The sequence below is a fragment of the Periophthalmus magnuspinnatus genome, chromosome 19 (genome assembly GCF_009829125.3).
Source record: "Periophthalmus magnuspinnatus isolate fPerMag1 chromosome 19, fPerMag1.2.pri, whole genome shotgun sequence".
NCBI lineage: Eukaryota > Metazoa > Chordata > Actinopteri > Gobiiformes > Gobiidae > Periophthalmus > Periophthalmus magnuspinnatus.
In genome coordinates, this window is record NC_047144.1 from 1113330 (window position 1) to 1138592 (window position 25263).

The 25263-nt window shown below is 44.8% G+C and overlaps 1 protein-coding gene across 1 annotated transcript; it reads right to left on the reverse strand.

Annotated features, from left to right (window-relative positions):
• Positions 1-770: 770 nt before the first annotated feature.
• On the reverse strand, positions 771-24929 carry LOC117387006 (choline O-acetyltransferase-like). Its single transcript, XM_055229800.1, has 14 exons — positions 24891-24929; positions 19703-19894; positions 17196-17314; positions 12580-12633; positions 10288-10462; positions 9979-10156; positions 8739-8911; positions 7910-8010; positions 6674-6802; positions 5499-5621; positions 4172-4313; positions 3028-3090; positions 2641-2778; positions 771-1013 (listed from the first exon to the last, which is right to left on the reverse strand). The coding sequence occupies exons 1-14, from the start codon at positions 24927-24929 to the stop codon at positions 771-773; spliced, it is 1869 nt and encodes a 622-aa protein (XP_055085775.1).
• Positions 24930-25263: the final 334 nt, after the last annotated feature.

Consider the following 25263-nt stretch of genomic DNA (forward strand, 5'->3'; position numbering starts at 1 on the left):
TACACAAACACAAGGACAGAGGTTTTATAATCTAAATGTGAAGATATGAGCCAAAACATTATGACCAGCTGTGTGTGACAAGACCAGGACTAGACCAGGACTAGACCAGGACTAGACCAGGACTAGACCAGGACTAGACCAGGACTAGACCAGGACGAGACCAGGACTAGACCAGGACTAGACCAGGACTAGACCAGGAATAAACCAGGACTAGACCAGGAATAAACCAGGACTAGACCAGGAATAAACCAGGACTAGACCAGGACTAGACCAGGACGAGACCAGGACTAGACCAGGACTAGAACACTAAATATGTTATATATTCCTTTTTAAATTAAAATAATCCCACTTAATTGTGACTGGACTGGGGTAAAGTGTCTTGCCCAACGACACAATGAGTTTGTTTAAGGTTTAGTCCTGCAACCTCCTGGTCTGAGGGCAAACACTTACCAACTACAGCATTCAACCTCCAATTCAAATCAAGTTTAGAGTCTGAATTTAAATTGTTTAAACAGATTTGTACAGCTTCTAAAATGTAAACTTGAAAACCACATTCTTACTTTTTAATAAAATAAAATAAATAAAATAAAATAAAATAAAATAAAATAAAATAAAATAAATAAATAAATAAATAAATAAATAAATAAATAAATAAATAAATAAATAAATAAATAAAAAATAAAATAATAATAAAATAAAATATAAAAAAAATAAAATAAAATAAAAGTGATCATAATATTTTGGCCATAACCTAAATCTAAACTAAACGCTTATGGCTTACTTCCCTTATGGGCGGGGCTTGGGGGGGGTTTGTGGGCTCGCTTGCACAGGTCCCTGATTTGTGAGAGCGCCTCCTGTAGGGCGTTGGAGAACACCGCGGAGGAGGTGTCGGTGCTCTCTCTGAAGCTGGAGACGCAGAAGAGGATGTGGTCGGCCTGGGGATTGTAGCAGGCTCCATAACCGTTTGGAACCACTGGACCGTAACAGCAGAACATCTCGACTGTGGTGGGCACCTGGGAGAAGCAGGAAATCACACTTATATTTAAGGCCACGTTTGTACTAATGAAAACGAAATAAACGGGTTTAATGAGGACTCGTGGGGGTCCGCGTTTCAGGTTTATGCGGCGACAATCTGGAGCAGTCGTCCTAAAGATGTGAGGCCTCCGCTCCGGTGATGTCTCTATGTTTATAATCTCTGACGCTCGTGGATCATTTTGTTGTAATTTACACATTTTAAATCGCAATATTCATCTAAAAAAAGCTGACCGAACGGGAGCTGTTTTTTTATTTCATTTGTACCAAAATGACAACGCGACGCTGCCGAATCCAACGAGTATCAACGATTAGGAAAATAAAACGGACCTTCTCTCAAACGTAGTGAAGTAAAAGTTGAAGTCAAAGTTAAATCTGTCAACTGCACGAAAAGTTGTAGGACTGAAGACGTTTCTTTGCTCGTCCAAGCCGCTTCTTCAGTTCTGGTCAGATTACTGCTGGACACGGCCTTATATCTGTGTATTGTTCTCTTTGTTTACTTTGTTTGCTTTGGGTCTGAGGATGGAGTTATCTCTGAGGCCTCCATTCCGGTTCAAGGAAGGACTGTCTTTCCTAACAAAAGTTGCTTCCTTAACTTCCCTCTTGAACCATTTCTTTTCTCCGGCTCAGGTCTGAACTTCACTATCTTCAAACGAGCGGTTCGCAATTTTTTATAGGAATAGAAAAAAAAACAAAAAAAAAGGAAGGAAAACGGGGGTGGATCGAAGCAATGACGTGTTGAATTCAGGAGAATAAAGATAAACTCAAATGTGAATCACTGTAAAAACAACTTCAGAGGCTCAACGTGAAGAACCGACTAGAACATGATTAAGAATAAGTCTGATTTAAATCCAGTTCTGTTCAGTTGTGGACGACTGAAACGACATTTTTATCTGCATCTGTTGTATTAAAGTTCGTTTTATGATAATTATGAACGGTTTTATTTCGGTGTATTGTGTGTTCTGTGCATGGAAGGTTCCACAGTACGACATAAAACACATCTCCATGGAGACAAGCAGATAACACAGCCAAACCAAGTTACAGGTCAGATCTGTGGAGAGTGTGTACCTATATATCAGTTTGTACCTCGCTGGTGGAAAGGACCTTTGACTCATAGTGGACTTTAGAAGTGTAACCTTTGACTAGTAGTGGACATTAGAAGAGTACCTCGCTGGTGGAAAGGACCTTTGACTGATAGTGGACTTTAAAAGTGTACCTCGCTGGTGGACAGGACCTTTGACTGATAGTGGACTTTAAAAGTGTACCTCGCTGGTGGACAGGACCTTTGACTGATAGTGGACTTTAAAAGTGTACCTCGCTGGTGGAAAGGACCTTTGACTGATAGTGGACTTTAAAAGTGTACCTCGCTGGTGGAAAGGACCTTTGACTGATAGTGGACTTTAGAAGTGTACCTCGCTGGTGGACAGGACCTTTGACTGATAGTGGACTTTAGAAGTGTACCTCGCTGGTGGAAAGGACCTTTGACTGATAGTGGACTTTAGAAGTGTACCTCGCTGGTGGAAAGGACCTTTGACTGATAGTGGACTTTAAAAGAGTACCTTGCTGATGGACAGGACCTTTGACTAGTAGTGGACATTAGAAGAGTACCTGGCTGGTGGACAGGATGAACTGGTTGCTGCTCAGGTAGGTCGGGTCACAGAACATGTCGGGCTTCTCCATCTTCAGGTCTCTGGAGATCCTGAGCAGCCCGAGGAGGTGATTGTCGATGCCGTTTCCCGTGATGGCCTGAAGAGGGTTCGGGTTAGTTTTACTCGTTATCATTTCATAATTTCAGATGGAGGGCAGGGGTTTATATAACTCTTAACTGTTTTTGAAAGAAAAAAACAAAAAACATGATCCACAACTGCTGAGTTCACAAACTTGTCATATTAATCATCTGACGACAATCGCGTCTTTGGGGTTGACTAATGGCACCACTTTCTGAAGCTAAAAAAAAAAAGAAGTGCTGATGTCAAGTGAACGACCGTTTCTTACCGCTCTAGTGTATTCTGTCTGGGCGCAGATGGCCTTGTTCAGCTTCTCCATCTTCTCTGCATCCTGGAAAATAAATGAAGAAGTATTGTAGAGTGAGATGTCCGTGTGATCCTTCAGTCGTCCAGGTCTGATCCAAAGCCAAAGTTAAATCTGTTGAGCTACGCTAAGTGTGCACTGTTCCTGAGTCATACTTCATCCTCATTCAACTCTTAACGGGCGCTTTCTCCACACTTATTAGCATCCTGGCTCGCTGTGGTGTTCTCTTTGTTTCCTTTGTTTGCTTTGGGTCTGAAGATGGAGTTACAGATGTGGAAGAGATGATTTATGTGGCTAAGATCTGAACGTCGCTGTCTTCAAACGAGTGGTTAGCGTCTTTGAGATGGAGCTGTACGGCAACGCTACTTCAAGCTACTTCTAGTCAGTTAGCTTTCTGTTACAGTCGCCATTTTGAGGACTTTTCCCCAATAAAAAGCCAAACTATTTCGCTTTAATGAGTCCGCTGTGCGCTGCCTGCTTCGAATTTCAAAGCGTTTTTATCCTCCAAGAACCAGGAAGTTCACTTTTTGCGTGCTAGCTGTTTATTTTTTTAGCATTAATCAAAACACTTCTCTAAATTATTCGCATGCATTGTGATCGCGCATGGAAAACTCCACAGTATGGCATTAAACATATCTCCCTGGAGACAAGCGGACGATACCGCCAAACCGAGTTACAGGTCAGATCTGCGGAGAGGCGAGCCTGGACGCACTAAGAATACACAGACTTGTCAATGTATTTTTTTTTTATTTTTAGCAATTACGGCTATATTTTAATTAGCCTCGAAGTTCACCGTTTGCATGCTAGTTGTTTTTTAGCATTACGTCGACGGCTGAAAGTTGTGTAAAGTGCTTATAAACTCATCGCGGTGAGTAATTAGGACGTTCTGATGCGTAAGGTAAGTGAAGAGTAACTTTGGACCAACTACTTCAGCTTTTCACGGTTTTTAAGAGAGAAAAAAGTCAGATACGTCGCGTCTAACTCATTAAATGACTAAACGACTAGAACCCAGAAGAAACCGCGCGCCGGGCCGGTCTCCATGGCGACCTTGCACCTGTTCTGAAAATAATTGGATTTAACGTGAGCTCAGAGGAGAGGGACGGCTCACGCTGGCAGCCGGCTTGTCCTGGGTCATGGCCTGGACAAAAGCCAGAGCCTGCCTCGTGGCCGATCGGATGTTGTCCACTCGTCCTTCTCTGAAACGCCGCATCGACGCGCTCTCGTAGGTGGGCACGAGTCTGCGGTTACATCTGGAACAGAGAGAGGGGAAGAGAAAATAAAAACGTTTGAAAAGGTTGCGCCGTGTAACTTTTCCTCGCTGGGTTTCGCGTTGAAGATGCATTTAAAGATCCAATATTACGCAAAATGGACTCTTGTAGCTTTAAGTCGTGTTGTAATAACGTAAACGCATCAAAAACAGACCTGGAGTTGTGTTTTGTTTCATTTTCACGTTTGAGTCACTCTTTATTATTAGTCTGTAACATCTCCAACGCTCAAAAACGCTCCGTTCCACCTCGTGATGTCATCAAGTTTATAGTTTTCAACAGGTTTCTTCAACAGCTCCTTTTTTTAAACTTTAGTTCATTAGAGATAAGTGACAATTCCAGCGCTGAAATGATCCAAACGATTCTACAAATGAAGGCGTGTGGAGTTTAAAAACACAGCGGAGCACTTCCTGTATCGCCACACGATGACATCACAAGGTGGAACAGAGTGTTTTCAGTTTGAGAGAAGAATTGTCCTACTGTTTGAACGTTCCAGGCAAAGATAAAACATAATGGAGACACTGAGGTGGCAGAAACTCCACCAGATGAAGTACACTGATCTAAACCAGGACTAAACCAGGACTAAACCAGGACTAAACCAGGACTAAACCAGGACTAAACCAGGACTAAACCAGGACTAAACTAGGACTAAACTAGGACTAAACCAGGACTAAACCAGGACTAAACCAGGACTAAACCAGGACTAAACCAGGACTAAACCAGGACTAACCCAAGACGGAACCAGGACTAAACTAGGACTAAACCAGGACTAAACTAGGACTAAACCAAGACTAAACCAGGACTAAACTAGGACTAAACAAGGACTAAACCAGGACTAAACCAGGACTAAACTAGGACTAAACAAGGACTAAACCAAGACTAAACCAGGACTAAACTAGGACTAAACCAGGACTAAACCAAGACTAAACCAGGACTAAACTAGGACTAAACCAGGACTAAACCAAGACTAAACCAGGATTAAACTAGGACTAAACCAGGACTAAACTAGGACTAAACCAGGAATAAACCAGAACTAAACCAGGTCTAAACCAGGTCTAAACCAGGACTAAACCAAGACTAACCCAAGACAGAACCAGGACCAAACCAGGACCAAACCAGGACCAAACCAGGACCAAACCAGGACCAAACCAGGACCAAACCAGGACTCACTTGTAGAAGGCGAGCTGTAAGGCGACCTGGATGTACGCGTCTGGACTCATCTTCTGCTTCTTGATGAAATCTTTTCCGTAAGAGCTGAACTTAAACACATCCATGTCCAGGTTTTTCACCAATCTGGAAGAAACAAAAAGTCAATTATTCTTCCGCAGATAAAGAAAAACTAGAAACCTAAAAAAAAAAACGAAAAAAAAACCACTGATCATTTGCGGGTCTTGGAATCCAAATATAAAGGATCAATTTGATAAGCTGATAATTACCATGTGAATAAACCTAATTAATCACACTGACGGTGTTCTACATGCATATCTACGGTGGAATGTTCAGCGGTTACCATGGAGACGCAATAGCAAACACTGTGAAAAAACCTTTAAGATCTAGAAATGTATCAAAACAGCACATTTTCAGGAGCGTGCGATCGATCCGAGCGTTCGTGGTCCTGTTTAGACGTTTGATCTTCAACAAAAAAGTGAGAGTGAACTGATGCTGAACGGAAAAACTGTTGGCTAATGCTAATGCTAACGCTAATGCTAGCTTGTGGCTGTAACGTTAACCGAAAGGGATTTGTTCAACAGCTCAAATTAGCTCACTAGTTCCAGCTAAGTCGTCTCTTTATGGACAGACTGTGTAAAAAAAAACAAAAAAAACCATCAGATTAAAGTTTAACAGAGTTTCTGACGGAGCAGTGCCTCCAGTTAGCGTCACACTTCCAAGAAATATGGATGACGTCAGCTGCAAAGTATCAACTGGTGGTTTTCAGATTGTGCGTGATGATGTCGCGCTCCCAGATGACGCTCAAAAGGCTTTTCCCTACGGATCACATTGTACTTGTGCCATGAAATATACAAAAAGTACAAATACAAATACAAAGTAATTCCACAAACGCTGAACTTGATCATTTCTGAGCGACTAGACCCAAGAACTCACTGTACTACAACAAAAACCTGTATTTTAACAAGGTTCGTTTTAGCCCCGCCCATCTGTGTTAAATATGACCGGGCTATAGAAAAGTTGTGACGTCACCGGAGACACATAAATGATCTTGGTCTTTCTTTAGTGTAGACGGTACAAAGACGTGGACTGAGCGCGACGTCGCCGTAGTGATCGGGTAAAGCGCCTGATTCCACGTGGAGGAGTTATAAAAGTTGTTGTTGTTGCTCAAAACAAACCTGTGGAGTCGTGGAGCCGAGTCCGAGATGAATCCTTGGATTTGAGGAGAGATTTTCCACGTCAGGCGTTTGGGAACAGGAAGAGATTTTCCACTGACCACTGTGGACATCTTTGACGGACTACTGATACTGAGCAGAGAAACACACCAGGTTAGACCAGGACCAGGACTGGACCAGGACCAGGACTGGACCGGGACTGGGCCGGGACTGGACCAGGACTGGACTGGGACTGGGCCAGGACTGGACCAGGACTGGGCCAGGACTAAAACAGGACTAAACCAGGGCTAAAACAGGACTGAATCGGGACTGGACCGGGACTGGACCGGGACTGGACCGGGACTGGACCAGGACTAAAACAGGACTGGACCAGGACTAAAACAGGACTAAACCAGGGCTAAAACGGGACTGAATTGGGACTGGACCGGGACTGGACCGGGATTAAACCAGGGCTAAACCAGGGCTAAACCAGGACTAAACTAGAACTAAACCAGGACTAAACCAGGGCTAAACCAGGACTAAACTAGAACTAAACCAGGGCTAAACCAGGGCTAAACCAGGACTAAACCAGGACTAAACTAGAACTAAACCAGGGCTAAACCAGGACTGAATAAGGACTAAACCAGGACTAAAACAGGACTAAAACAGGACTAAAACAGGACTAAACCAGGGCTAAACCAGGGCTAAACCAGGACTAAAACAGGACTAAACCAGGTCTAAACCAGGACTAAACCAGGACTAAAACAGGACTAAACCAGGGCTAAACCAGGGCTAAACCAGGACTAAACCAGGACTAAAACAGGACTAAAACAGGGCTAAACCAGGGCTAAACCAGGGCTAAACCAGGACTAAACCAGGACTAAAACAGGACTAAACCAGGGCTAAACCAGGACTAAACCAGGAGTAAACCAGGACTAAACCAGGTCTAAACCAGGACTAAACCAGGTCTAAACCAGGACTAAACCAGGGCTAAACCAGGACTAAACCAGGACTAAACCAGGACTGAATAAGGACTAAACCAGGACTAAACCAGGACTAAACCAGGGCTAAACCAGGACTAAACCAGGACTAAACCAGGACTAAAACAGGACTGAATCAGGACTAAACCAGGACTAAACCAGGACTTTAAACTTTAAAACTAAACCAGGACCAAAGTAGACCAATACCCAATATTTAACAGTAGTACTTGTAGTAGTAGTAGTAGTAGTAGTAGTAGTAGTAGTAGTAAAAATGTCATACATGTATTCGAGGAGGAACTCGGAGCACTGGACCAGGACGATTCCTTCAAATGGAGAATGTTCACACACCACTCCACAAACTCCACTCAAACCCACGACAAACTGAAACACATTAAAGTGACAAGGTGGCACTTTAAAAACACAGAGGAGCACCTGGTTTAAAGATGGAAGAGCCATTTAGAAACTTTTTATATGTTTGCACCACCAGCCACCGTGTGTCACTGTACTTCCTGTTTGGCCTTACCAGGTGTGCCCAGGTGTGTCCATGTGTGCTTAGGTGTACCCAGGTGTGCTCTGGCGCGCTCAGGTGTATGTAAAGGTGCATTTGAACGCCTTTAAACTCCGACACAGGGCCGCTGTTCTACACATGATTTGTCAAAAATATCCATGACCTGAAAATCGACCTTTTTAACCTTTAACCTTTAACCTTTAACCATGTTGTCACATTGGTCCCTCATCAAAAACATTCCTGGAGTTGTACTTCGTGTTATTCTTGTGTATTTCATGAATCTTTTAATCCAAAGTCATCTTCTCTGAGCCTCAAAAAGCTCAGTTTGTATTTTGCCCAGATTGTTGCATCACAGGTAAAATTCTAAACTTCTCCTGTGCAGTTTTTAAGCCCATAAACCATCACCGGGATCAATCTGTGGCCAAATTATGTTCACAACAAACCCATGGCTCTATTAGCATAGCATTCACTTAGCATAGCATTGACCTAGCATAGCATTCCCCTTACCTGGTGGATTCTTTTGTTTATTTTCCGATTTTTCCTTCCTGACATTATTGTTTTCAACATTTCATTAAAAATTATAATTGTGAAAGTTTTTTACCTGCATGGACTTGTCGTACCAGCGGTTGGCGCCGTTCTTCTCGGCTCCGCCCCCATGGAGCATCATGGCGGCTCTGCTCGAGTCACTCTGGTCTAAAGGACTACAGGGCTCATCCAGACAGACCAGGCACAGACTGGACTCAATCAGGTCTAAGGAGGTCCGGTTTACTGGGTCTGAGAGAGAGAGAGACCGGGTTAGACCAGGACTGAACCAGGACTGAACCAGGACTGAACCAGGACTGAACCAGGACTAAACCAGGACTCAATCAGGTCTAAGGAGGTCCGGTTTACTGGGTCTGAAAGAGAGACCGGGTTAGACCAGGACTGAACCAGGACTGAACCAGGACTGAACCAGGACTGAACCAGGACTAAACCAGGACTCAATCAGGTCTAAGGAGGTCCGGTTTACTGGGTCTGAAAGAGAGACCGGGTTAGACAAGGACTGAACCAGGACTGAACCAGGATTGAAGCAGGTCTAAACCAGGTCTAAAGAGGTCCGGTTTACTGGGTCTGAGAGAGAGAGAGAGACCGGGTTAGACCAGGACTGAACCAGGACTAAACCAGGACTAAACCAGGACTCAATCAGGTCTAAGGAGGTCCGGTTTACTGGGTCTGAGAGAGCAAGACTGAGGTTAGACCAGGACTGAACCAGTACTGAACCAGGTCTAAACCAGGTCTAAGGAGGTCCGGTTTACTGGGTCTGAGAGAGAGAGACTGGGTTGGACAAAGACTAAACCTGGTCTTGATTAACCTGGTTGGTGTCAGATTGATCTCTCATCATCTCATCTCTTTGAATTCAGTCTGGAACGACTCTCTGAAAACGCTTGGAACCAATGAACAAATCCTTCATGCTGATTGGTCCAAACGTCACAGTGGAAGAAGACGAGAAACTTTAATTAAATCCAGTTGAGAGAAAAGCAGAGGCATCTTCTCCTCCACAAATGCACACAGCTCTTTCCTCTGGACGCTGTGTAAAAACAAAATAGTTTGTATTTCTGCTAAAATAAGCTGAAGTTCTTCTGTTGGTGAACTTTCGCTTGGGTCCTCCACCTTTGGCTCCACCCAAATCACGATGCTGAACTATCGTGGACTGATCACAACAGCGAGAGCCGAGTCAGATCCTTCATCTTTCTGTCCAGGTTGGGTCTTCACCGAAGCTAAAATCCCATGGTCCACCTCAGCCAGTAGTCAGAGCAAATCAATGCACGGGTCAAATAAATAAAAATAAAAGATAATTGTACCTTTGACCAGCGCCTCTCTGGCCTGAGCCCACTCGTTCCTGCCGTCAGACGTCAGCAGGCCTACGGGGGGCGCTCTCTCGGTCGGGTTTTCTGCCATTTTCATGATTTTATCCAGTTGTGAAAAGATCTCTGCGTCAGTCATGAGTTCATCGTTCAGCAGTGTCTCCAGCACAAAGAACTGGGAGAGTAAAGACATGATGTTACACACTACGGCTTTATGTACCCCATGTGCGTAGTTTTGTTTCTTGTCTGAGTTCGTGTGATTGTGTAATCTTCTAATCGTAGTGAAATACTAAACTGTGGCCGTACCTGGTTCTTGCAGGCGACGATCATGTGCTCTGGTCCGGCACAGTCCACTTTGACCGACAGAGAGTCTGAGCCCTGGACTGGATATCTGTACGAGGTGAACAGACGTCTGTACTGCTGCATGCACATGGGAGTCCCGGCCAACTGCCCCCGAGCGACGTCCACGCGGAGGTCGTCTCTGTAACAAAGACCAGAGACCAGGGTTAGACCAGGGTTAGACCAGGGTTAGACCAGGTTTAGACCAGGGTTAGACCAGGTTTAGACCAGGTTTAGACCAGGTTTAGACCAGGTTTAGACCAGGTTTAGACCAGGTTTAGACCAGGTTTAGACCAGTCACAGGGAGAGTATCAGCGAACTGCCCCTGAGCTATGTCCACTAGTAGATCATCTCTGTAACAAAGACCAGAGACCAGGTTTAGACCAGGTTTAGACCAGGGTTAGACCAGGTGTAGACCAGGTTTGGACCAGGGTTAGACCAGGTTTGGACCAGGTTTAGACCAGGTTTAGACCAGGTTTAGACCGGGTTTGGACCGGGTTTAGACCAGGTTTAGACCAGGTTTAGACCAGGTTTAGACCAGGTTTAGACCAGGTTTAGACCAGGTTTGGACCAGGTTTAGACCAGGTTTAGACCAGGTTTAGACCAGGTTTAGACCAGGTTTAGACTAGGTTTGGACCAGGCTTGGACCAGGTTTAGACCAGGTTTGGACCAGGTTTGGACCAGGTTTAGACCAGGTTTAGACCAGGTTTAGACCAGGTTTGGACCAGGTTTAGACCAGGGTTAGACCAGGGTTAGACCAGGTTTAGACCAGGGTTAGACCAGGTTTAGACCAGGTTTAGACCAGGTTTAGACCAGGTTTAGACTAGGTTTGGACCAGGCTTGGACCAGGTTTAGACCAGGCACAGAAGAGTATCAGCAAACTGCCCCTGAGCTGTGTCCACGGGGAGGTCATCTCTGTAACAAAGACTAGAGACCAGGTTTAGACTAGGGTTAGACCAGGGTTAGACCAGGTTTAGACCAGGTTTAGACCAGATCCCTCTAACCTATGTCTATTGGCAGGTCATCTCTGTAACAAAGACCAGAGACCAGGTTTAGACCAGGTTAGACCAGGTTTAGACCAGGTTAAGACCAGGTTAAGACCAGGTTTGGACCAGGTTTAGACCAGGTTTAGACCAGGTTTAGACCAGGTTTAGATCAGGTTTAGACCAGGTTTAGACCAGGTTTAGACCAGGTTTAGATCAGGTTTAGACCAGGTTTAGACCAGGCAGATGGGAGTACCAGCTAACTGCCCCTGTGCTACATCTACTGAGAGGTCTCTGTAACAAGAACAAGACCAGAAACAAGACCAGAGACCAGGTTTAAATCAGAGTTAGATCAGCTTTAGGTCAGGTTTAGACCAGGTTTAGACCAGGTTTGGACCAGGTTTAGACCAGGTTTGGACCAGGTTAAGACCAGGTTTGGACCAGGTTTAGACCAGGTTTAGACCAGGTTTGGACCAGGTTAAGACCAGGTTTGGACCAGCTTTAGACCAGGTTTGGACCAGGTTTGGACCAGGTTAAGACCAGGTTTGGACCAGGTTTAGACCAGGTTTAGACCAGGTTTGGACCAGGTTTAGACCAGGTTTGGACCAGGTTAAGACCAGGTTTGGACCAGGTTTAGACCAGGTTTAGACCAGGTTTGGACCAGGTTAAGACCAGGTTTGGACCAGCTTTAGACCAGGTTTGGACCAGGTTTGGACCAGGTTTGGACCAGGTTTGGACCAGGTTTAGACCAGGTTTGGACCAGGTTAAGACCAGGTTTAGACCAGGTTTAGACCAGGTTTAGACCAGGTTTAGACCAGGTTTAGACCAGGGGCAACAGCCCTCTGAGCTACATCCACTTGAAGGTCAGGTCTGTAAATCCATGAGAACACCAGGGTCAGACTGGGGCAGAGCTGGTCAGATTTTCATGTGGCCGACAGCTGTGCAGACCAGGCCTCATGTGAGAGCTCAGATCCTCCAGATGCCCTCCCTGAGCTGCAGAGGCTGCACTAGCACTGACTCATGAGTGTTCTGCAGGGGCTGGGGTTTAGACAGTGAACAATCAGACCAGAGACAGACATTTTAGGCTTAAACTAACTGGATTTGTGAACTGGATCTGTGGATTGAATTCTGAGAACACAGACAGGTCATGATTGTGAAATAAAAAAAATTAAAAAAAAGTTGAATTGTTAATCGCTATAGCAACAATCAGCACTAATATTTATTCCCAGTGTCCCTCATGTGACGACACGTAGGGCAGATAATGATGTGAACTCACGTGTCGATGCGAGCCTTATAGTCCAGCACTCCTCTGATGATACGAGTCGCAAACCTGGAAAAGAACCAGAAATACTTCACAATACTTGAAATACTTCATAAACAATACTTGAAATACTTCATAAACAATACTTGAAATACTTCATAAACAATACTTGAAATACTTCATAAACAGCAGTGTCCCCTACAGAAATGTTTGAATGAGTTTAGTGTGAATGAGTGAACGGAGCCTGGAGAGGCCAATGGCACAGATGGGCACAGATTGGCACAGATTGGCACAGATTGGCACACATTGGCAGCCACTTCTTGTCAGTCAGTCTCAGGGCGTGTGAAGTGTGAAAAGTGAACAAATAACCCAATTTTGAGGTGCTAAATATAGATAATTAATATACAGACAAACTACAAACACCAAAGCAAAACAGAAGAAAACAAAACCATAAAGGTGCAATGTGTAACTTTTCTGGTTATTTTTAAGCCCTCTGCTTGTCTCCATGGAGATGTTGTTGCTTTTAATGTTCAACGGTACGGGGACACTGAGAAGGCCATGTTACAGGTGAGATCTGTGGAAAGGTCGCCCCGCTCACAGTAAGAATACATGTTTATCAAAATGAATAAAATCAGCCCTTTGTGCTTGTGTCTCTATGGTTCTCATGTCCGTGGATCATTCTGTTATAATTTACACATTTTAAATCACGATATTCATCTAAAACAGGAGCGTCAAACTCAAATTCACAGAGGGTCAAAATTAAAAGCTGCGACTAAGCGAGGCAAAATATTTATTGACTGTCAAAGCAACTGCAAAGCATTCTGGGATTTGTAGTATTAGCGGTGCATATGCTATACTGGCGGCCATTTTTATTTATTTTTTTTTTTGTTATTTCTACCAAAATGACGACGCGACGCTGCCAAATCCGACGACTATCACCGATTAAGAAAATAAAACTGGAGAAGGAAGTGCTGATGTCACAGTGGGCGTGTCACAGTGGGCGTGTCACAGTGGGCGTGTCACAGTGGGCGTGTCACAGGTGGAGGTGAAAACGGGCATAGATCAGCAAAATGGCGCCTTGAAAATAGTGGAACTCAAACATGAATCACTCCAAATACAACTTCAGAGGCTCAACAAGAAGAAACGACTAGAACGCTTTTTATTGTTGTTGTGTTTTTGACCCTGTGACCCTGTGACCCTGTGACCCTGTGACCCTGACCCCTGGGACTACGGATGGAAATACAATCCGGCGTGTTTACATTCGTGCTTTTGTCATGTACGCTCATTAACATGCACTGTCCCAATCAAATAAACAAATAAATAAATAAACATGTGTCAAACTCAAGGCCCGGGGGCCAAATGCGGCCCGCCGTGTCATTTTATGTGGCCCGCGAGAAGATAAATTAAAAGGCATGACTGTCATTTTAAGTCTTTTCTGCTTTAATGTGCGCACTGACAATAAACAAACGAGATTTTCCCAGCGAGTGGAACTGAGAAATATTTGCAAATAATCATCAAAAAAATGTTCACGAAAAGGAAAATTGCCGGCGTGGAAGGAAGTTGGAAAGAAGAAAGGTGAAGGTGAATACAAGTTTGTGCTTTGAGGAGAAAAACCTGTGTGTTTTTTGTGTAATGAGGCGGAGTCGGTACAATCTACGTCGACATCCGGTTACATTTAGTGACATTTACTCCGCCGCACAGTCACACCTGGCCCTTGATGGCGGCCATTTTGCTGATGTGGCCCTCGGTGAAAATGAGTTTGACGCCACTGGACTAGAGAAGATGATTTAAATCTCTGAAAATCCCATTTTGCAGAATAGACAGGTTTAATGCCAGTCTTCGGGACATTACAGTGAAAGCATAACATCTCCGTGGCGTATTTACCGCTTAAAGGCGACATTCTGCGGACTCTTCATCACACCATATTTCATTTTAACATAACCGTGCTTGTTTTTCATCACTGTAAACACCACAGACACCCGTCATCATAAAAGTTTCGCAGTGCAGCTTTAATTTAATTTGCCGTGTGTTGTTATAAATAGCCTCGTGCCGTATAATCCCATTTTGTCCCTGTCCTGTCCGCTCCATAGACTCGGGTGTAATTGGGTTAGAGACCAGAGGACGGGATACCTCTGCTCCCGTCAGAGCAAAATCAGATCGATAAAAAACCAGGAAGAGAAGAGGAGAAGACCGAGAACTAAACCAGGACTAAACTAGGACTAACCAGGGATCGTTTAGACTAGATTTGATTAGACGCAGAGCTGGGAGTTGGAGATACCACACAAAAGGAAAAAAAATGGATTTAAACGGAGCCGCGCAGGTGGGAATTCTCAGGCGGAGTTCTCTGCAGATACGTGGACCTGGTTTACGGGTAATATCTGCGTAATGACTGCAAAACAAAAACTGGAGTAAAGTTCAGCGTCGTTTCTGTCGGTGGACGTTTCACAAAAGCTCATAGGCTGGGTGGAGAAACGGACGGAGTGAGCGCGACGTCCAAATGAAGCTCAGCAGTGACGGCGGCGAATTCAGAAGAGAGTTTCATATTTGGAATTCTGAGTGCGAGCGTCACAGCAACCAAAGAGCCAATCCGGAGCGAGGATGTTGAAGGTAACGCCCCTTAGCAATGCTGTCAGTCAAACCTGTTGCTAACGCTAACGGGGGTGAGCTCGGGGGGGAAAAAAGCGCCTGATTTGTCTGTCCTCATTTTTTAACGTCTGAGCGGCCATTTTGTTTTTGACACAAATGGAGCTCTCTGATTGGCTAATCCACCTGTCAATCACGTCCTCTAGAATCGGGGAGTCTTTGTAAAGTTTTGTCAGTGTGTTTTTCTGTCTGGACAAATACGACGTAGACCGGATTAAATATAAAGACGTGGAGTGAGCGAGTGTGAGCGGGCGCTTAGCAACGCTGTCAATCAAACCTGTCGCTAACGCTAACAGGAGCGACCTCGGGGAAAGAAGGACCTGATTTGTCTGTTATTAATGTTCATGTCTCGATTTACAAACACAATAGTGAAAAAAAAACAAAACAGGATCATGTAGAGGGTTAATACGAACATTTAAGACCAGAATGAGTCTGAAGCAGCAGAGACAGAGAGAGGACAGAGAATTTTTCAATAGAAAGTGAAATGGAGCCAGAGTCGATGGAGCCGGAAGCGCACACATGATCACTTCCTGTTTGGAATGTGCCGGCTAGCAGGTTAGCTATGTCCAGTTATAAATACAATCCATGCAATAGCTTCATAAAGTGGTTTAGTCCTGGTTTAGTCCTGGTTTAGTCCTTGTTTAGTCCTGGTTTAGTCCTGGTTTAGTCTTGGTTTAAGTCCCGATTCAGTCCTGTTTTAGTCCTGGTTTAGTCCTGGTTTAGACCTGGTTTAGTTCTAGTTTAGTCCTGGTTTAGTCCTGGTTTAGTCCTGTTTTAGTCCTGTTTTAGTCCTGGTTTAGTCCTGTTTTAGTCCTGTTTTAGTCCTTGTTTAGTCCTGGTTTAGTCTTGGTTTAAGTCCCGATTCAGTCCTGTTTTAGTCCTGGTTTAGTCCTGGTTTAGACCTGGTTTAGTTCTAGTTTAGTCCTGGTTTAGACCTGGTTTAATCCTGGTTTAGTCCTGGTTTAGTCCTGGTTTAATCCTGGTTTAGTCCTGGTTTAGTCCTGGTTTAGATCCAGTATTAGTGTTTAAATGCACCCAGAGTGAAATAAAATAATATTTGTTAACCAATGAAATACCTTTTATAAAGAAGTGTTGACAGGGGCGGGTCTGAGGGGGCGGGGCTTGAGGGGGCGGGGCCTGAGGGGGCGGGGCTTGAGGGCGCACTCCATTAGAACGTTCAGTGCGCCCCCATAGATACCCCAAAGATTTTTAGCTCAGCACGTCCGATCTTGACTAAAAATGTTGCTCAAAATGTGAAAACAAAAACAAAAAAAATCCATATTATCTTTTATAAAACCCCACAGAGAAGAAACATGTGAAGACCTCAGCACGCCCTCCTGCTGCTCCTCCTGCTCCTCCTGCTCCTCCAGCTCCTCCTGCTCCTCCAGCTCCTCCAGCTCCTCCAGCTCCTCCAGCTCCTCTTACTCCTCCTGCTCCTCCTGTTCCTCCAGCTCCTCCAGCTCCTCCTGCTCCTCCAGCTCCTCCTACTCCTCCTGCTCCTCCTGTTCCTCCAGCTCCTCCTGCTCCTCCAGCTCACCCTACTCCTCCTGCTTCTCCAGCTCCTCCCGCTCCTCCAGCTCCTCCAGCTCCTCTTACTCCTCCTGCTCCTCCTGTTCCTCCAGCTCCTCCAGCTCCTCCTGCTCCTCCAGCTCCTCCTACTCCTCCTGCTCCTCCTGTTCCTCCAGCTCCTCCTGCTCCTCCAGCTCACCCTACTCCTCCTGCTTCTCCAGCTCCTCCCGCTCCTCCAGCTCCTCCAGCTCCTCTTACTCCTCCTGCTCCTCCTGTTCCTCCAGCTCCTCCAGCTCCTCCTGCTCCTCCAGCTCCTCCTACTCCTCCTGCTCCTCCTGTTCCTCCAGCTCCTCCTGCTCCTCCAGCTCACCCTACTCCTCCTGCTTCTCCAGCTCCTCCCGCTCCTCCAGCTCCTCCTGCTCCTCCTGCTCCTCCTGCTCCACTGTGACTCTATTAAAGCGTGTGTACGGGACATTCACCTGAGAGCGTCCCGTTGGTCTCTGAAGTTCTGTTTGGGGAACACCATGGCCGGACTGGAGTTCACAGGGAGAGCCAGACGATTGTTGAGGTACATGTCCTCCAGCCAGTAACTGTAGACCTGAGAAGACACGAGGACAGGATGAGAAGACACGAGGACAGGATGAGAAGACACGAGGACAGGACGAGAAGACACGAGGACGGGACGAGAAGACACGAGGACAGGACGAGAAGACACGAGGACAGGACGAGAAGACACGAGGACAGGACGAGAAGACACGAGGACAGGACGAGAAGACACGAGGACAGGATGAGAAGACACGAGGACAGGACGAGAAGACACGAGGACAGGATGAGAAGACACGAGGACAGGACGAGAAGACACGAGGACAGGACGGTTAAGACGTGGACACGATTATTCAGGACAGATATCTACAGACTACAGGTTTAGACCTGGTTTAGTCCTGGTTTAGACCTGGTTTAGTCCTGGTTTAGACCTGGTTTAGTCCTGGTTTAGACCTGGTTTAGTCCTGGTTTAGACCTGGTTTAGTCCTGGTTTAGACCTGGTTTAGTCCTGGTTTAGACCTGGTTTAGTCCTGGTTTAGACCTGGTTTAGTCCTGGTTTAGACCTGGTTTAGTCCTGGTTTAGACCTGGTTTAGTCCTGGTTTAGTCCTGGTTTAGTCCTGATTTAGTCCTGGTTTAGTCCTGGTTTAGTCCTGGTTTAGTTCTGGTTTAGTCCTGGTTTAGACCTGGTTTAGTCCTGGTTTAGTCCTGGTTTAGTCCTGGTTTAGACCTGGTTTAGTCCTGGTTTAGACCTGGTTTAGTCCTGGTTTAGTCCTGGTTTAGTCCTGATTTAGTCCTGGTTTAGTCCTGGTTTAGTCCTGATTTAGTCCTGGTTTAGTCCTGATTTAGTCCTGGTTTAGTCCTGATTTAGTCCTGGTTTAGTTCTGGTTTAGTCCTGGTTTAGACCTGGTTTAGACCTGGTTTAGTCCTGGTTTAGTCCTGCTTGTGTCTGTGGAGATTTGCTTCTTTCACTAAAATGTTCCACAGTTTGTCTTTTATTATATCTGTAAAACAAACAGGTGATGCCACTATTTCAATTTACAGGTCTGATCTGTGGAGCGGCAGAGTTGCATCTGTGATTGAACCAATGCAAAATAATTCACTTCAGCGTGAAAAAATAAAGAGACGAGAGAGTAACAGCATCGAGCCAAAGTACAGGGTAGTACATGTGTGTGTGTGTTCGGGGTGTGTGTGTGTGTGTATATTTGTGTACTCTGAAGCCCACACTCTCTTCTTCGTGTGTGTGTGTTCTGTGTTCTGAGTGTGTGTGTGTGTGTTCGGGGTGTGTGTGTGTGTGTTCTGTGTGTGTGCTCTGAAGCCCACACTCACTTCTTCGTCTGATTATGTGTGTATATTTGTGTATATTTGTGTATATTTGTGTATATGTGTGTATATTTGTGTATATGTGTGTATATGTGTGTATATTTGTGTATATGTGTGTATATTTGTGTATATGTGTGTATATGTGTGTATATTTGTGTATATGTGTGTATATTTGTGTATATTTGTGCATATGTGTGTGTATTTGTGTATATTTGTGTATATGTGTGTATATTTTGTGTATATTTGTGTATATGTGTGTATATGTGTGTATATTTTGTGTATATTTGTGTATATGTGTGTATATGTGTGTATATTTGTGTATATTTGTGTATATGTGTGTATATTTGTGTATGTTTGTGTATATTTGTGTATATTTGTGTACTCGTCTGATTATGTGGGCAGGACGTCTGTATAATCCTCTTGTTCTTTCTGACCCTCAGACTCATGGGGGCATCAGACTGAGACGCCACTTTAGAGACGGGAGAGTGGGCAGTGATGGATCAGACCCGGTCCAACCCTGGACTCTGGACTCTGGACTCTGGACCGTGGACCGTGGACTCTGGACTGACCGACAGACACTCGTGAATCTTTATATAAAATCCACGTCGTCGCTTTGTGTGGGTCAGAGTTTGGACAGTAACAGTTTATATTGTTTCTGTCGTCGGGCAGAACATCCTCCTCTGTCAATATTTATTCCATATTTCTCTGCGTCAGATGCCCTCCCATCCTCATAAATCTGTGTGTCTAATGTTTTATTTTGTTTTGTTTTTTTCTGCCAAACATAATCTACTCACTTCTCTGTTAATATTGTTTATATCAGGGCTGTCCAAACTACGGTCCAGGGGCCAAATGCTGCCCTCAGACCAATTTTTGTTGGCCCTCGTGCCTCATGGTCCAGTCGATCAGAAAGTAGTTTTTTTTTTTTTACTAGAAACTGCAGCGTGACACAGATCTAAAAATAAACTTCAAAGTCTTATTAAAGTACAATGTCCCTCGGTGAACAAAGTGTATTATATTCATTTGTGTCAGATGCCCTCCCATGCTCCTGTATCCCTGTAGTGGATATAGGACGATGGGGACACGACAAACGTCTCTAAATAATCTAAAGTGTGTCAGTCTCACCCAGTTTTCCGTCTTCTCTTTCCTCTCCTGTAGTTTCTCCTGCAGTAGTTCTCCCGCTCCACCGGGGGCGCCGAACTTGTCCACAGCGGCTTTGGTTTTCCTGAACTGGTCCGCGCAGACGAGATGCTGGACACATTTTAAATACGTGTCCAGAGTCTGGTCCAGAGGAGGGACGGGGACTTTGGGCAGCTCCTGTGGAAACCAGAGTACAAAATAAGAGAAACACGCCCCCCTGCGGACACGCCCACCTGCAGACACGCCCTCTGCGGACACGCCCCCTGCAGACACGCCCCCCACAGACACGCCCCCCTGCAGACACGCCCCCTGCAGACACGCCCCCTGCAGACACGCCCTCTGCAGACACGCTCTTCTGCAGACACTCCCCCCAAAGACACGACCCCTGCGGACACGCCCCCTGTAGACACGCCCTCTGTAGACACGCCCTCTGCAGACACGCCCCCCGCAAACACGCCCCCCTGCAGACACGCCCCCTGCAGACACGCCCCCTGCAGACACGCCCCCTGCAGACACGCCCCCTGCAGACACGCCCTCTGCAGACACGCCCCCTGCAGACACGCCCCCTGCAGACACGCCCCCCTGTGGACACGCCCCCTGCAGACACGCCCCCTTAAGGCACCACCTGTTCTCCACCTTCTTTATCCTTTTGTCGTTTCTTTTTGTCATTCCTTTGCACATTTTTAAACAGGTACTTTAATACTTTCACGTAAGTAGATTTTTTCATGTGGTACTTTTACTTTTACTTGAGTATTTTTATCGATATTTTTACTTAAAGGGTCTGTACTATACTAAATTAAGTCATGTTCTCATCAAAATCAGACCTGGAGTTGTGTTTGTTTCATTCTCACATGTTTGAGTCACTTTATTATTCGTCTGTGACGTCTACAAAGATCAAAACACGACGTTCCACCTCGTGATGTCATCAAGTGGGAGTTTTTTTAAAGTTAACTCCTCCCACTTTTACCTTTAGTTCAGTAGAAGAACGACACGAGACAGAGATGAAATGATGAGAGAGAAGAAAAAGAGAGGAATAGAAAGAGTGATGGGAGAGAGAGGGAGGGGGAGAGGGAAAGGAAGAAAGGGAGAGAGAAAGCTAGAGTGAGAGAAAGAGAGAAAGAAAGAAAGGCAGAGAGAGGGCTAGAAAGAGAGAGAGGAAGGGAGAGAGCGCAAGAAATAAAGGAAGAAAGACAGAGAGAACTGGAGGGAGGGAGAGGAAGAAAAACAGAGAAAGATAGAAAAAGGAAGAAAGAGGGGTAGAGAGAGAGGGATGGAAGGGGAAAGGAGGGATATTGAGACAGAGGAAGAGAAAGAGTGATGAGAGAGGGGGAGAGGGAAAGGGAGAAAGGGAGAGAGAGAAAGCTAGAGCGAGAGAAAGAGAGAAAGAAAGGGAGAAAGGCATAGAGAGGGCAAGAAAGAGAGAGAGCACGAGAAAGGAAGGGAGGGAGAGGGAGAAAAAGAGAGAACGATAGAAAAAGGAAGAAAGAGGGGGAGAGAGAGAGGGATGGAAGAGGAAAGGAGGGATATTTAGAGAAAGCGAGAGAGACAAAAGAAGAGAAAGACGTAAAAAAAGAGAAGCTCATAAAAGAGGAGAAAAAGAGGGGGAGGACAGAAAGAACAAAAAGAGAAAATCCAGGTCTGAAATGATCCAGATGATTCTAGTGATGGTGGAGTTTAAAAACACAGTGGAGCACTTCCTGTATCACCACACGATGACATCACAAGGTGGAACAGAGTGTTTTCAGCCTAAATCTGCAGAGTCTGTGTGTTAAACATGTGAGAATGAAACAAAAACACAACTGAGGAAACGACATTAGGACACAGATATAGCGCTCATTCCTCCTCGGCCCAGCAGGTGGCGCACCCTGAACCAGAAAAGTCCCGTAATGCCGTTTTAAATCCATTTGTGCGCTGAAACGTGCAGATGTTGACCCTGCATTAGCGAGGCCGTCTATACTGTATCCAGACGCACACATAACGAGAGTCGAGCTTAATTATTCATCACAAAAGCTTTGAAGAGGAAAAAGGACCAAACGGGGCTTTAATTAAACCGTCGTTAACGAAGCTCCACGTGACGACCGCAAAACGTCTGGAGGCGAAGGCTCGACGCGCAAAGAAACAAAATTATTTACACCCAGAATCAAACACGAGACTAAATAAGTGAACGAGCGTGCGCCCTCTCACCAGGAGGTCGCGGGTTTGACTCCTCACTTCTATCAGTCTGTCCCTTTCTGTCCCTTCTCTCTTTCTTGTTCTTTCTCTCCTCTTTCTGCCCCCTCTCCTCATCCTTTCCCCTTCTCTTCTCTCATTTCTCTCTTTCTCTCTCTCTTGACCATTTCCTTTCTCCTCCTTTTCTCTCCTTGCTTCCTCTCACTCTCTCCTCCTCCTTTCCCCTTCCCTTCTCTTCTCTCATCTCTTTCCTTCTCTCTTGTCCCCTTCCTCTCTCCTCTCTCTTCTTTATTTCCTCTCTCTCTCTCTCCATCTCTTCTTGCCTCCTCTCTCTCTCTTCTCCTCCTCCTTTCCCCTTCCCTTCTCTCTTCCCTCTTCTCTTTCTCTCTCTCTTAACCCTCCTCCTTTTCTTTCCTTGTCTTCTCTCTCACTTCTCTCTCTCCTCTATCTCTTCTTTATTTCCTCTCCCTCTCTCTATCTCCTTGCCTCCTGTCTCTCTCCTCCCTCTCCTCCTCTCTCTCTTCTCTCATCTCTCTCTTTCTCTCTTGACCTTTCCTCACTCATCCCTTTCTTTCCTTGTCTCCTCGCTCACTTGTCTCTCTCTTCTGTCTCTTCTTTATTTCCTCTCTCTCTCTTTCTCTCTCCTTGCCTCCTGTCCCTCTCTTCCCTCTCCTCCTCTCTCTCCGTCTCTTCCTCTCTCTTGTGCTCTCTCCAGGAGGTTGTGGGTTAGACTCCTCACTTCTTTCTTTTTCTGTCTCTCCTCTTTCACCCTCTCTCCTTCCCCTTGTCTTCTCTCTTTCTTTCCTCTCACACACACAGACACAGAGAGAACATGCAAACTACACACACACACACACACACACACCTACACACACACACACAGAACATGCAAACTACACACACACAGACACAGGGAGAACATGCAAACTACACATACGCACGCACACCCCCACAGACACACACACACAAACACACACACACACACACAGGCATAGTGAGAACATGCAAACTACACACACACACACACAAAACATACACACAAACACACACACACAGGGAGAACATGCAAACTCCACACAGAAAAGAATGACGGCCCTGGGACCTTGTCGCTGTGAGGAAAGACAGTTTTTAGTCATGATTTAATTGTGTTTTTTTTGTGTAAATCTGAGGAGACCCACTCAGACACAGAGAGAACATGCAAACTCCACACAGACACTACACTATCCACAAATCCAACCAGACACCCTCTCGTTGTGAGGCACTGTCCTCGTCGCTGCAGAGGCAGTGACTTGTGCTGCTACTTCACTGATTAAAACGCGTCTTGGTCATTAGTCTGAGAGCTTTGGATCGATTTATCGACGCCATTTTACAGTCGGTGCAGCGTCACGAGACGAGGCAGCTCAAAATGTGAGAGACAGGCTGCCATTTTTGTAGTTCTTCTTTATCATTTTTGTAGTTCTTCTTATCATTTTTGTAGTTCTTCTTATGATTTTTGTAGTTCTTATCATTTTTGTAGTTCTTTTTATCATTTTTGTAGTTCTTATCATTTTTGTAGTTCTTCTTATCATTTTTGTCGTTCTTCTTATCATTTTTGTAGTTCCTCTTATCATTTTTGTAGTTCTTATCATTTTTGTAGTTCTTCTTATCATTTTTGTAGTTCTTATCATTTTTGTAGTTCCTCTTATCATTTTTGTAGTTCTTATCATTTTTGTAGTTCTTCTTTATCATTTTTGTAGTTCTTATCATTTTTGTAGTTCTTATCATTTTTGTAGTTCTTCTTTATCATTTTTGTAGTTCTTATCATTTTTGTAGTTCTTATCATTTTTGTAGTTCTTCTTATCATTTTTGTAGTTCTTCTTGTAATTTAAGACTTTATTCACAACAGCAACAACAAAACATGAAACAAGATAAACACCACAAACTGAAACTAAAATTAAAGGTGAGTTAAAGCTGTACTATGTAATTTTTCTGGCACAGGATCTGCTCCCCGTTTGTCTGGAATATTCCGCATTATGGCTTTACATTTTTCTTCCCTGCATTTATTTCATTTACTAAACATTACACTGAAAGATGACAACGTTTTGGTGAATCAAAGTTTGGACAGTAGCGGTTGTGTCCTTGGGCAAGACACTTCAGCACTGTGGATATTGCTTCTGTACTCATTTGCGTCAGATGCCCTCCCATTCCTCTTATATCCAGGTGTGTCAGATGCCCTCCCGTCCCGCTGTGTGTCTGGTACGAGGTCTAAACAATTTGGGAAAAAAAACATCAAATTCGTTTTTTTCAACCACTTTGCTTTATTAATACGGCTACCCCTTTGTGTCAGATGCCCTCCCACACTCCTTTACCCTTGTACTGTTAGACGGAGATGGGAGCTAAAATGTCAGATGCCCTCCCAGATGTCGTGGTGTGGTTGGATAAATACAACAGGAGGAGAAAAAAAAAGGAAAAAAGAAAAAAGAATAGATTGAAAAGCACACATTCTTAATATGAGCGGGATCACCTCTGCACAGATCTGACGCGTACCAAGCAACTACAGGCCTGATCCTGTCAATCGCTTGTCTCCATGGAGAAAAACAACTTTACTTAATTAAATCTCCATGGAGACACACAGGTGACAGACGCTCCACCAGGAAAGTGACACGGAACATCTTTAAAACCAATTTCTACCGTGAAATTTTGAAATAAAACGAAATCGGTGCGACGCAAACTGGATATTAAAGCTAAAACACGGAATTTTAATAACGTTTTGTGGCTAAATATTGTCTAAATTCATTCTTGTAGAGCTAAAAACTGATTTTTTTCCCCCGGATAACGGTCCCTCCTCTGTGTCCAGACTCTTTATTCTCATTCGCGGTGCTTTGCCTCTAGCGGCGGGTTGAGGAACTACACCTGCCTCTGTCCGTGGTGCTGAACGTCCCGTGACTCAAACCAAAAGCCCCAAACAAAGTGATTTGTGAGGTTTTTAAAGTGTTAAAATCATTACAAACATCGTGGTTCATACCTGTTTGTCCATGCTCGTCTCTTTGCTCAGAATTGGCATCTTGGCTGTTCCTCAATGTCCCGTGGAAATCAAGAATACTTTTAGTTTAAGACGCCTCTTCTACCTGATAAAACACACACATTTACACTGTTATTATTAGACGAATACAAAGCTAAAAATGTTTGTTCATATTCATTTGATCTGAGTGTGTTGGTGCGCGCGCCTCGCTCCTCTTAAGTCCCAACTGTAGCTCGTGTCCTCACCGCATTTTGTCCATTTTTAACTCTTAAAACTACGCGCATTTTTGATTTCGTGGCGTTTCTCGATACTTTCAACAAACATTTGAGCTGCTTTGAGTCAAATGAGTTCGGGAAAAAGTACAATTTGATATAAC